Here is a 13,719-nt window from a genome sequence, read left to right as displayed (position 1 = left end):
ATTGTATGCACTGTGGAAGACAAGCTCCCCCAGGCTAGAAGTTATCAGACTGTCCATAATTGTTTTCTCATGTAACTATCAGTTGTAACTAAAAAGTTGCACATTGGTACAGTACACATACTTAATGTCACCTGAAAAAGGCTCAACGGCCGAAACGTTGTTTTCTTTCTTCTCTTTTCAGTATGGAATAAACCTATTACTTGTTACTTAATGTAACGTATGTTTAGGGTGTATATCTTAGATTTTAAATGGCTTGTGCAAGCTTCTTTCTGAGAAATGAAAAAATGTCCAGCTTTCAAAAAATAGCCATGTTTTATTTAAGTCTTATAATTATATAATTCTAAGATGATTATTACAATTAAGTACTGTATATGTATTTTAATTATACTTTACTAGAGTGTTCAAATTTTCACAGTTTTCAAGCATTTATTCATGAAAGACATCGGAAAATAAGTCATTTTAAATGCATAACACTACAGCTTAATCATAAGTTTAAAAAACCCTTATAATGCTGTTAAACAGTGTTTCATTTATAAAGGTCACATTTTATTTGGATTCACAGGTAGTCAGAAAGACCCAGGTTGAGTAATTTGAAACTCAGCTGGTACACAGTTTACCAGCTTTTGTTTTATAGGCAGACATATTTAAAGCTTGGCATGGATGCACTAAGTAAAAGAGAAAAAAAGTTTTAGTACATGATATGTTCTGTTAAGCGTTGTTCACAGTTTAAGTTCGCTTTCTGCTTCAGTATTTCATGTTTCCTTAGGCTTTCTCCGACGTAGTGTTCTTTTTCCTGAAAAGAAAGAGGAGCAGTATTAGGATAAGAATCTGTTAAATTAGCTTTTAATATGAGTTCTTAGTACTGAGCCAAAGCAATTATTCCATTTAATGAACAGAAGTTTTAGAAATGTCTGTGGGCCTAGAACATGTCTTGGGATAGAGGGAGAAAACTCTCACAAATGTAAGAGAACAAGAAGATTCCACACAGATGGCATCATTGTTCATAATCAAACCCAGGACCTAGGAGCTGTGAGGCAGTATTACTTACAGCTACAATAGGTAATACCTAGAGACATTAAAAACATGGGTTTTGGAAGCAATAGCATTTGTTTTTAATGTCTCTCGGTATATATGATTTCGAAGACCTTATTGCCTTTGGTGGGTATTTACTAAAAAACCATGTATTGCCCCAAAGGACAGGTATGAATATAAATAAGCTTTAATAAGCTCTTCGCCTGTTTCTCACAAATCGGATTTATATGGGTATGCATATATACAGCATGTTTTTAATGTGATGGACCAAAGTAACCAGTGCAGCACAGAAGTATTGAGCTTATTACCTTCTAGAATATTTGGCTCATGAATTGTGAGATCAATATAGAAATGAGTCATGGAGGACTTACAGTGCTATGACATTACTGATTAGCTGATTGATCCATTGTGCCTGAGGATCCACACAGATAATGTTGTTGTTTCTCAAGGTGACACTGAAAAAGAACAGAGGAAGGGCTTCAGTTACACTTTACATTGCTTATTTGAGCATAGCCATGAGGAAAACAAAAGCAAGATCATTGAATGGAAAAAAGAGGCAGAACATTCATGTTTCCCTCGATGAGAACCTAGTCCCTGCATTTTCAAAGAAAAGACCTCCTTCTTGCCCGAAGGCCCTCTCACAAGATACTGGCCACTGTGCTGTCTTTTAATTTGCTTTCTTTTTTTGAAGTTTTCTTGAAACCAAAACATCCAAAATCTATTTTCTTCAGCTGTGGCAACGGTACAGATGAGACAACACAAGTACATTACATAGCCGCTAGTAGGGGGGCAGAATCCTTGTAAGCAAAACCATTTATTTTTTGTTCTTCCTACAGCTGGGTGAACTACAGTTATTCATATGGGCGTCCATGAGTAGCACAGAATGAGAGCTGAAGAAAGACAATTTTTTTATGTGGCCTGAAAATGTAAGCCTTAAATAGTTTTTGTCCACACACAAAGTTGCATTTAGTTTGATATTTAAGAAATGCATTCAATAAGTGTATTTTTTAAATAGATTATTCATACTTTCTGTGGATTGATGTAATGGTCATTGACCTTTTAATGTGCATCAAACAATGTCAACAAAATATGAAAAATATCAAGTTTGTCGCCAGTGGTACTTAAAGCATGTACATTTTTATCCTAATCCTGCTGATGTTTTTGTTCTTCTTTTGGATATAGTTCTTTGACAAGTTGACAACAAAAAAGGAAGTTAAAAGTACACATTAGGAACTCTGCGGTATCTCCGACAGGTCTGTGGTTTACCATGTCTGTTTATATACTTACATTTTGCCATATGCTAATTGTCTAGCGGGACGTTTATATTTTAAGAAACGTTTTAGTCCCATGTAAGCTCAGAACAGGAAGTTCTCTGCATGACTTTGGCCAAGGTTCCAGTTTCACCACAGTTTCAAGAATTTTGAAGTTCAGATCTTTAATTCTGAACCTTTGGGAAAGACACCATTCATCTTCTCCGCAAACATAGTCTGAAGGTGATGGCTGTGATTAAACATTTTAGACTGGAGTGAAAAGGCAAGTGTGTTTCAGACAAGGAAAAGATTGTGCGCCCACATCAGCCTACGTTCTCCAGCCCTCTGAACTTTGTAGCCAAGTTGAGGTTCCACTGACAAGAAGAATTATTTTTAATTATTTTGGGCAAAGGCCATTGAGTCACAAATATCGATAGAAGGACATGAAAAGATCAACCACACAAAGTCTGTGCACTTTAAAGCCACTTAACAAGATGCATTATACAGCTGTGCTGTGTTTTAAACCAACCTCTGTGGTAGCTTTGTAAATATAGCTGAAGTTTCAGTAGGCATTTTTTCCATTTTTAAGCACTGCTTTTCTTATTGAACAAGCGAGACTCCCCTGATATACACTACATAAACATACTAACAGAAAATATCCACCACATGGGTGGCTTTTAAGGTACTGGAAGGGAAGCAGTTACTCACATTATCTCAGTACGACGACAACGAGCTCCTTGGGGAATTATTTCAATGTGCCGGAAGTTCCTGGGATTTATGTAGGCAGACGTGAATCTCACACATCGGCACTTCAGGTCACTGATAATTCCTTCCATAGGTAAGGCTGTAGGTTGAAAAGCATGAAAAATCATAACCGCAGGTTAGTAGTGATCTCTGAGATAACACTTGCTAGGTCACAATACTGATCAAGCACTAAGTCTGAATTCACTTTCTGTTTTTATTATTCAGATATGAATTAGATTGCTTTCATGTTACCAAGTTTAAGAGAAAGCTACACAAAGCCCTCAAGTTATAGAGAGAGGGTGGTCAAAGTCCAGAATAAGTTTTATTTTTCTGAATTATTACCTTACTAGTAATCTGTTTTCCAGTCATGCACAATGGCTAAAAACAAGGGACAACGTTTGCTTGAAATGTACCTTGATCATCTGAAAGCAGACCTGAAACGCAACTGATATATTGACTTTTCAGGGTCAGTAAACTTCTTTAAATAAAAAGAAACAAGAGGGCTTTTAGCTACTTTTTAGAGGAAGAAATAATATCTCCATATAAAAGTATGAAATGAAACCTGAGCCCCTTGAATTATATTTATATTTTAGGTCTGAAGGTCTCTGAATAAAAGAATCAATTATGTACATGTAAGGAGTAATTTAATTTTGATTTCAAATATAAATAAATACTTAAACATGCATGGACTTAACTGAAAGTTTTTAGATTGTAATTGTGGACAATCAAGGTAACTGGGTAGGCAATGGAATTACGTATTTGGAAAAGTTTGCATGCAAGGTCTTGTCTAGTTTGAAACTCACTCACACAGGAAAATAATATTTTTAGCTCGATAAAAATCGAATCTCCCTTTTGAAAGACACGTTCTGATATTACGATTTATTTTCACAACTGCGTCAAGAATTGAACAGCAATTGGCAAAAATGTAGATTTTAATTACAGCTCAGGATTCCCGACTAGCGGTTGCTCTAAACCCTGTGCGAGGTGACAGTCGGCTTGTCTTACCATAACTTGTGGCGATGCAGCAGATGGCCAGTGTGGCCAGGAGAAGACTTGCCTTCTGTGTCATCTCGTCAGCTGGCTTGCAGAGTGGGTGATGGTTCAGCCTGAGGAGTGAGTTGACAGTGCAGTGTAACCTCCCGTGATTTATAGCACCAAAAGCGGAACTAGATAAACCAGATGTGGAAAGCTGACCCATCACTTTTCATTCAGTCCAGAGGAAAGTTCCGCTTTCCTCTTGTTTGAAAACAGTTTTTTTTTCTGAACTTGCACAGGAAGTATTGAAATTTTCTTGATCTCTATGCAATTAGTCACTTAACAGCCTACTTTAAAGTATTTATGCTCAAAGGACTAAATATTTTAATAAAGTACTCAACTATGACTAATTTCATTATGTATCATAGTGTGTGTTCTATTTTTTAGCCAATCTGTTTTTCTTATTTAAAAACCAGACGTTTTGGGCTGTGTGCATGCAAATGTTTTTTTTTTTATATATATATAAGTAAAACTAAAATACATAAAAAAAATTGGTAAACATTCCTTTTCTAGGAACTCTTGATGAAAAAAATATTAGCAGATATTGATTTTACTATGATTCAGTCAAATAATGTATGCCTTGTTAATACATTTCTTATAATTAAAGAGATCAAAATGTCTTGTATTCTTAAGTAATTAGGAGATATGGTTTCAGTTACTGAGATATCATTATTGAAAATGTAACTTTGAAAAATTAACTGAAAGAAATGTGTATAACGGTTTTTAGTTATTTCAATGTGATTTGGTGTGAATTCTGCTACAGAGTATGACATTTATTTAATAAAATGTGGATTGCAGAGTTCACCAACTGAGTCACTTTTTGGTACCTAATTAATAGAATTGCAGAATGGTGTCATTTTTGCCCATTCATTTTTCCAAATTTGCTCAACCTCTGCCAAAAAATTGAAGCAGGTTTTTCTCTGATTTTCCTGTTTTGCTCCATCTGCTTTCCCGCAATCTTGACAAGTCCCTGCTAACGAGAAGTAGCCTTGCCAACACCATTCGTGTCAATAGTGATGTTACAGGTATTTCCTGAGTGATGTGCTTTGGGGGGTTTTGCTGTGGGATCTGTGCATTTAGACCAAACAAGATTCATTTTTGTATTTGAGGTGTTATTTTTAATTCCAAACATGCCAGCTTTGTGGAGTGATCAGGTTATTCTTGACCCTTGGACATCTTCTCTCATCTCAGCCCATGGACTCTGTAACTCTTCAAAAGTCACCATCGGCCTCACAGTGGCATCCCTAACCAGTTTTTTCCTTGCCTGGCAGCTCAGTTTAGAGGACAACCTGATCAAGGCAATGTTAGGGTGCCTCACACTGTTATGTTTTTTTTTTCCTACTTTGCGCTTTTCTGCAACTACATCTCTGAGTTGTTTTGAAAGCTCTGTGGTCTTCCTGATTGACTCTTTGCTTGAAATTAACTGAAGAATCTTACAGTGTAAGCTGTATTTATTCTGAAGTTATGAACCAGTATTATTGCACACAGACAAATTGTGTGACTTGTCAAAGTAACTTTGTGCGCCTGAGCTAATGTAGGGTTGCCATAGTAAGAGGTGGGCATACTTACCCAAGAAATATTTTTAGTTTTTGAGTGTTCTTTGTGGTTATTGCTGATATTATTTGCCCACAAAAGTGTTCAGTTTGCGAATTCACATTTTGATTAAATTTGATATTTGTTGAAAAAATTTGGATATGTGACTTGTAATTCAACAAAATGTGACATCATTAGAAAGAGCAGCACTCTTCTGCACTGTGTAAAGCTTTAGAGCTCATCTGCCCACAGAAATAATAGACAGTTGCTGTTGCTTGACTATCCCCATCTACCATGAGCCAGAAGGACTGATAAGATCATTATGGGATCTATACACTCTCAGGCTGGTTGAGCAGGTGCTATCTTTGGAGCTATCAAGGCATGTACAGTACTGTGAAATTCAGCAGTCCAGTTATAGTGAGATCTTTTCAACACTTCCACTTTGTTTCTTTGTTCTGACATCTTTATGTCTCGTGCATTTTTGTATGAGCCTTTGGTGCTTTGACGTTGACTGTAGAGAAGGTGATCAGTTGTGCAGTTGCTCTTGTGATGTGTTCATTTTTGGCATTGCAGGTATGGACAATGACAGAGCCAATTAGATGCCACTGTTTGGATATTGTCGGGAAGTTTTGGGTTTGTTTGGTAAGGAGAAGCATGCTGATGAAGTTGAGATGCTGGTATCTCTTCCAGTTTTGGTGTTGAAGAATTGGGTCAGACTCGGCAGAGCAAGCTTACCTGGTTTTGTGTTCTGGATCCAGAGTAGGGGCACATAGACATATTGGTTCCCTATTATTTGAGACCATCTGTCAAGCTGACAACACAGCAAGGATAAGGGGGTGGATTCTCATATAAAGATCATTCTCATAAAGCTCAACAGCACTGTTCTTTCTTTGCATGCTTCCTTAGTACTTTTTGAGACATGCTAAATATTATTGAAGTCTCTCTTTAGAATAAGCTTATAGTTGTCACATAAGCAAATAAAATGTAGATAATTTATTACATTATTGAGAACAGCTTAGCGTTTCTACATGTGACATTTAAGATTCCGTGCAGCCCTCCTATTTCACAGTCATGCCTTCAATAACTTTAATCTTGAATGAGGCCTACATGAAGGTCCTTGAATCTATTCATGCTTCCTTTGAGCTCTTACCAAGGCAGACTATTGTATTTACTGTGAGGTGACCACACGATAACTGGACAATTTCTAAAGTGAAAAGAATTTGCAGACCAATTTGGACTACCATCTGTTTTGCTCATGTGTAATAGATAGATAGATAGATACTTTATTGATCCCGTGAGGGAAATTGCAGATGAGTAATGAGTAGATGTAATGAGTAGATTAGATATAGCATGCCATGACCCCATGTTGAATTCAAATTGGTTATGCTTCCTGTTGCACACACCTCATTCCAAACCTGCCACTGTTGCCCAAACACTACTTTATCTTCCTCATAGACCTAAATCACCCTGTACAAATTCTCCCCTATCACTGCTCCTTCTTTAAGTCATTTTCCCCTTTCATAACGAAAGCACCACAGACGATGAGCATTGTTTTTACCCCCAAAGTCAACTTATTATTCTATAGCTGGAACTGGGTAAGATTGGGTGTACAATTTTGATTCTGATGTCAAGGATAGTGGATGGTGGATCAATGATTTCACACTGGTATGGCCGTAAGTGAAATGGTCAGAGATGGGATGGGTACAACATTGGTAGGTATTTGCATGTCATTTTTGTGTTTTTTTGTAATTTACAGTTGTGTATTGGTCATTCATTTCACTGTAATAAACCCAGCAGCAGCAGGTGTGTCATTTCCTTACTATAATTTTTGCAACATTTTTCCTGGGCTTGCCATTTTACAGCTAAGGAACAGAAAGTGCTAACTAGCAAAAACAAAAAAACAGTCTCAGTGAGGTTCTATTTTAAAGTTATTCTGGAAAACAATATAAAAAATCTGCATTTGCATTTTCTTCAAATTTAGCTTGCAGTTATAGCACTTTTTAATAGCAATATGTACCTACGCAACCCTCTCCACACCTTAAAATAAAAAACGGAAAGCAAATAGATAAATATCCATGGAACAATGGCAATCATGACATTTCCTATGTTTTTAAGAAATTTCTGTATGTAGAATTTCCATATGCATGGAAGCTGGTATCTAATATAGGTAGGTTAGGTCCCCTTTTCAGGCCATCAAGGCCCATGGGGAATGGGGGGCAAGGGCCCCCATTTTTCTCAACCATTCGACACTGGAGGTGGGGGTGATGTGGGTAGCATCACGCTCCGGCCGGCCTAATACACTCGGTACTCATGTGGAAAGCAGGCTGAGTGGACCTGGGAGCTATCTGGAAGGAATTAGAGCAAGCTCCATTGCTCGCCCCTACCTGGGATTGAACCCGGGACCTTCTAGTCAGGAGCTAGATGCCCCTGCTGTCTGAGCTGCCACGGCTCCGATATCTAGTATCACTTGTTCTTATTTTTAACATGTCTCTAGCTTCATAGTAACATTGGCGGCAGAGGCAGAAGAAATAATATACTCTTATGCTGATTTCACTCGACGGTGAAAATGGACATGATCTTTCCAGCCAGGCTCCAGTGACAAGTTTCCAGTTACTCAGATTTTGTATAAAAAAAAGAGAACAGAAAGCCGTAAATAAGAGGGGGAGAAAAACACCTTATTGTAATAGACATCTGCAGGATTAACAAAAAACCCAGTAATGTTGTAATGTGCTTAATATATTAAAGGGGAAACTCCATCAAGAACACTCTGTATGAATAATCATAATGACAAAACCGTAATGATTAACTAGCCATTGAAAATAATTCTGCATTTCACACATGTCCAGCACACCACAGAGCCTGCAGCATGTAGTACTATACATCTGACTATTCATCGTCCTATTAGAAAAAAAAACGTTTATGAGCAATCCTGTTTCTATGCTATATTGAATGTTTATTCATGTAGATATCGCTGACACGTATTCAACAGCAAATTCCCATGAACAGCCCATTCTGGTGCCCTTTCTGATGTTTATATGATGTTTAAAATCAGTAACACGATCCACCTCCAGTGTCGGATGGTTGAGAAAAATGGGGGTCCTTGCCCCCCATTCCCCCATGGGCCTTGATGGCCTGAAAAGGGGACCTAACCTAAAGTAGAGACTAAAGTGTAGGAGTCATATGCTGCCAGAGTCTGGTGTGCGTTAGAAGCATCACACATTCATAGAAATTGCCTAATGCAGGTAATATTTCAAATGTGAAAAAATGTCATAATCGAAATTTCCATGTAGGACTTCCAGATTCCTGGCTATGGCTGATGCATAAATGAGGAAGTCATTCACGATTACTATGGATGTGTGGATCCCTCTGATGGACAAGCATCATGTTGAGTCACCGTGGCTCTAGTATGAACTTCTTTTTTGCTACATTTATGTAGATACTTGTTATGAATCATGGGATATACTGAATTTTAATTAGCTCAGGCAGCTTCACAACACTAGAAAGCAGAACTGTCCAAAACAGGGGTCCCCCATCCTGTGTCATGCAAGAACTGTGTCTGCCAGGTTTGTTGGTCGCTTAAAAGCACCAGCAGTAGGCTAAAACCCAAATTAATTAAATTGTTCCAATTAAGCCAGTAATGTTTTGATTTTTGTCGTGACTAACTGAGCTGGGATGAAAATCTACAGACACACCTGACCTCTAAGACCAGGAATGGACACTGTTGGTCTAGAGAGCCCTATAATTCAGCCTCAAGTATGTCAAGTTAGTCAGCTGCCAGAGAAAGCTTTCCCCTTATTAGAGCTCATCAGCAGAACGTATTGTAGTTGTACATTGATCAGGAAAAGGATTCAGAAATGTAAGGACTATATTATGCAACACATGCAGAGGGCAATATAGCGTCGTAGTCATTCGCTGCTCCTTCTGAGATAGCACTTGATGAGAACACAACCTCCATGATTTGGAGCTGTCCATAAACAATGCCCGCGCACAGCTACTCACCATAGAATCTGTCAAACTGCGCTTTTCAGTAACAGTCAATCAATAGGGACATACCTGCAGGAACTTTTCATTACTTCATGGATTTTTCACCTGATGTAATTTAATATTTTTGACTAGAAAATAAGAAGAATGTAAATATTAAGGGATGCCTCTCATACAATTAACTGTGTCAATGTGGTGATCATTCCTGCTGTAAACGTAGTTTGAGTTTCCTTAACAAAGAACCACAAACCTGTCTACCACATCCATAACATCCCTGAGACCCAACTGTATTACCAGAAAGCAATTTTTATATGTGTAGCTATACAATATAGTGTATTTTGAAAAAATCATAATTTCAGTAAGTTCTTACTGCATATATAGAATTTGTAGATACTTTGAATCTGTTTACTGTATTATTTAGGTCAATTACCAAAACATCTGCTTATTAATTTATAATAACTGTAATAGATAGTGTAATACAGGAAATGATAAGACGTTAAACCACAGATAAAAACTTTCCATAAAAAATGTGCAGCTGTAACCACAAAACAAATGCACTGTTTATTTCATATGGAGATTCACTTCAAGAAATGCATTTGTGGGTTTTTTCAAACTATATTCGGCGCTGCTGCTGGTAAATGTTTTTTTTTTGCAGATAATATTTATTTCCTTCCATGACTCTTTGTTGCCTTGTGATCATGCGATTTGACACTTTCAAATGGAACTTTGCATTTTTTAATCTGACTATCTTCTTAAGAGTGCTAAAGCTAAAAAACGCTGACAACAGGCAAATATTTTTAGATGAAATGTAGAAGATTCTCAGTTGCATTGCAAGTGCTTTGCTATGGCTACACTAAGTCAGTTCATGTGCAATCAAAGTGGATTAACCTGATTTCATCTGTCTCTGTATGTTCCATCAGAGAGACATTTAATTTCACATCACAGTTTATAAAGTGATACAATGAGTTGACCATGAGGGCCAGGCACCTTTTATTTTAAAACATATCAGGGAAATGTTAGAGAAGTAGAGATAAAGACCAGGTTATTTATTATTTTGAGTACAGTTAAGTCATTAATGTGCATTGTAACACTGTTCCACACGGAGCTGGGCGAGGAGGAAACTGGTTAGGAATGTCAGCGGAGTCTTTTGGAGAAAGTTCTTTGTCTGAAATGGGAGTCAGGCCCTGTCCTGACTTGAATCCAATATAATGTTTGTAATGAGGCTTGACGATTGCAGTCCATCAACTCTCCCCACCACATCAGTCAGAACAGGGGTAATTATGCCACAAAGAACAGATAAATGTACACAAACCCACTGTGTAAAGCTGCTAGAGACCCATCCAAAACTACTGACAGCCATAATTGGTGCTTCCATCCAGTACTGACCTAGGGGGCCTGATATTATGCAGTCAGTGATTTCACTTTGTGCGTTGTTTGCAGGTTTTACTGACTACTGACACACACACCTAGGGGCAGTTTTCCCAGAAACCAGTTAACCTACCAGTACGTCTTTGGACTGTGGGAGGAAACCCACAGCAATACAGGGAGAACATACAAACTCCATGCTGATAGCACCCCAGGTCTGTAATTGAACCCCCTGGACCGCCCTAAAAAGGTTCATTCTAATGTAATTATATACCTTACTTGCAATTCATCCATATGTGATGTTGGCAGGGGGTGAAAACTCTTGCAAGCACTGCATATCAGACAGCACATCCTCCACAGAGCATTCTTAGTAAAAATGGGGCTTTAAAGGCAGGTGTGACACTTCAGTGTTTGTAGGTTCTATAGTTTCCTATTGACAAGGGAACATTTACTTTATGCGTCTAGACAAATTTGTCTACAAAGGTATTCATACCCTTAATGAACTGTAACTAAAGGTTGATTAATGTAGGTGTGCAGCAATATATTTCTTGGATTCTAAACTATATCAGGGTATTTTAGCCAAAATCGTGGGTACGAAGGAATTCAAGCTTGGTTGCAAATGGGTGTTCCAGCAGAATATCAGATCTAAGCACACCTACAAATTTGCTGCCCAACAGTTAAGGGAGCATAACCAATGTTCCTGATTGGCCAGCACCTTGTCTGGACACCAGTCACAATTGTAAAGTGAGCTGAAGGACGCTCGGATGTCATTTGAAGTTGGCAGAGAGGTGCCTGAAGCAATTAAAAGGCTGTAGGAAAGCCTTATCATATGAACTGTCATCTAAGCCAGAGGAGGATCAACAAATGATTGCAGGGGTGTTAATAATACTGGCCATTGTATATTTATATGTGCTTTTTTGGACAGATTTGTTTTTGAGATTTCCAATACTGATGGGTAAATTTTCATTTTTCATTTCTGCAAAAATCCAACTTTCAGCTACTTTGCGTAAGGGGCATGAATTCGTTAGGAGGCTATGATATCTGAAAGCGCTGGAACTATACTGTAAGACATCATAAACCGTTGTAACCCATGGGTTTCCATAGTTCGTGGGCCACTACTAGGGCCTTTAAGAGCAGCCATTTCCTTTACACGAAAGTAGGTTCACTTGAAAGACACAAAATAACATCGATTGTAAGCGTAGCAGTGAAAGTAAAGCTTTGCACAACAAGAAAGTTACTGAAATATTTTTTTCATTTACCTGCCAGTAACATTATGTAACTGGGGGTACTTTACCCTATGTAGGCCTAGTGTTGGTTTTTTATAGCACAAAATATCCATTCTGTTTAATGTCATTTAGGTTCATTGCCATATTTACTTGTGGTCAATATGACAAATTGGAAAATTATGGCCTTTTTTCGCTGAATGAAAACATTGTAGTAGATGCAGTCCAAAGTCACCATGCACTTAGATGATGAATCTTATCTTTACTGGATATGCAACTCAAAATCACAACCTTCTTTGACAAGGCAGCTGTGGAGTTATCTTTCAGGTTCAGTAGCTTGGTAACTCTATAAATATCTTGTTTTACTGTAAGCATATTTATATACAGTAGACCAAGGTTCAGAATGAGAGGAGAAGTTGCTATGAAAGAGTCAGAACTGATTAATATACAGTACAAGTATACCACAATTCATAACAAGATATGCTTGGATGTCCATACTAAGCCAGTTTCCCTGCTGACGAAATATACTGTATCTGAAGCAGAACTAGTCATCACTACAGATGGTTCTGCTTACCAACATTGGGAAATGAAATTGATAACTCATATACTGTACTGTACATATCCATACTGAAGGAGAAATTTTAAGAATCAAGCTAGAACCGCTAAGAAATCGGTACATTTTAAACATCTTCAAACAAAAGATTTAATAATTATTTATGCCACATTTTGAACACCAGCTGTCCCTGCTGTTTATTCTGTATGCTACAGTTCACCCTCCTCTAATACCTGAGGAAGAATGGATAAATAACTGAAAAAGAATGTGTTGATGTGTTCAAGGTTTAAATCATTAAAATTACACATTTCACAACTGTACATCTGTTGTTGTTGTTCATCACACTGGAGTTATGCTTTATTTTCAACAAGTGAAGGACTTTTGTCCATTACTGTATGGTTTTTTTTTAAAGAACTTTAGAATGATTACATACAAGAGGAGGCCATTCAACTGATGCAGCCTGTTGGGTAGTTAGTTATTAATTATATAAGTGTAAGGATTATATTTATTTAGCGCTTTTCTGGACACTCCACTGAAAGTGCTTTCCACAATCACCAGTGTGCAGCCTCACCTGGATGATGTGATGGCAGTCAAAGTGCACCAGTACGCTCCCCACCCACCAGCTCTCAGTGGGGAGGAGAACAGAGTGATTGATGATTAGGGATTATTAGGAGGCAGGGAGAAATTTGGCCAGGACACCAGGGTAACACCCCTACTCTTTCCAAGAAACGGTCTGAAGATCTTTGCCACCTGTCTGTTGAAAGAAGCCGAAGTTTCTGCTTCAACAAGATGTTTGGGGACTTTGTTCCAGACTCAGACAACCCTGTGTGTAAGAAAGTGGCTCCCATTCGGAGTATTAAAAGCACTTCCATGTTATTTCAGTTTGTGTCGCTGTTTATTCAACAGTTACTAAAATTCTGGTTCAGTCTAGCTAAATCACAAATTTATTTGGCTGATGGAGTTATCCAAAGCAACTTGCTTGTCACATACATTCATACACCTG

At 37.8% G+C, this 13,719-nt stretch overlaps 1 protein-coding gene across 1 annotated transcript; it reads right to left on the bottom strand.

Moving 5' to 3' along the window:
• Nucleotides 1-639: 639 nt before the first annotated feature.
• cxcl13 (C-X-C motif chemokine ligand 13) lies at nucleotides 640-4,127 on the bottom strand. The gene is made up of 4 exons (XM_088939286.1): nucleotides 4,032-4,127; nucleotides 2,991-3,126; nucleotides 1,404-1,487; nucleotides 640-793 (listed from the first exon to the last, which is right to left on the bottom strand). Exons 1-4 carry the CDS (start codon nucleotides 4,093-4,095, stop codon nucleotides 763-765), a joined length of 315 nt encoding a protein of 104 aa, XP_088795412.1. The 5' UTR covers nucleotides 4,096-4,127; the 3' UTR covers nucleotides 640-762.
• Nucleotides 4,128-13,719: the final 9,592 nt, after the last annotated feature.

Source organism: Atractosteus spatula, chromosome 21 (genome assembly GCF_055471065.1).
Source record: "Atractosteus spatula isolate fAtrSpa1 chromosome 21, fAtrSpa1.hap1, whole genome shotgun sequence".
Classification (NCBI taxonomy): Eukaryota; Metazoa; Chordata; class Actinopteri; order Semionotiformes; family Lepisosteidae; genus Atractosteus; species Atractosteus spatula.
Note: the sequence above shows the minus strand (reverse complement) of the source record. Positions and strands in the feature narration are given on the sequence as shown.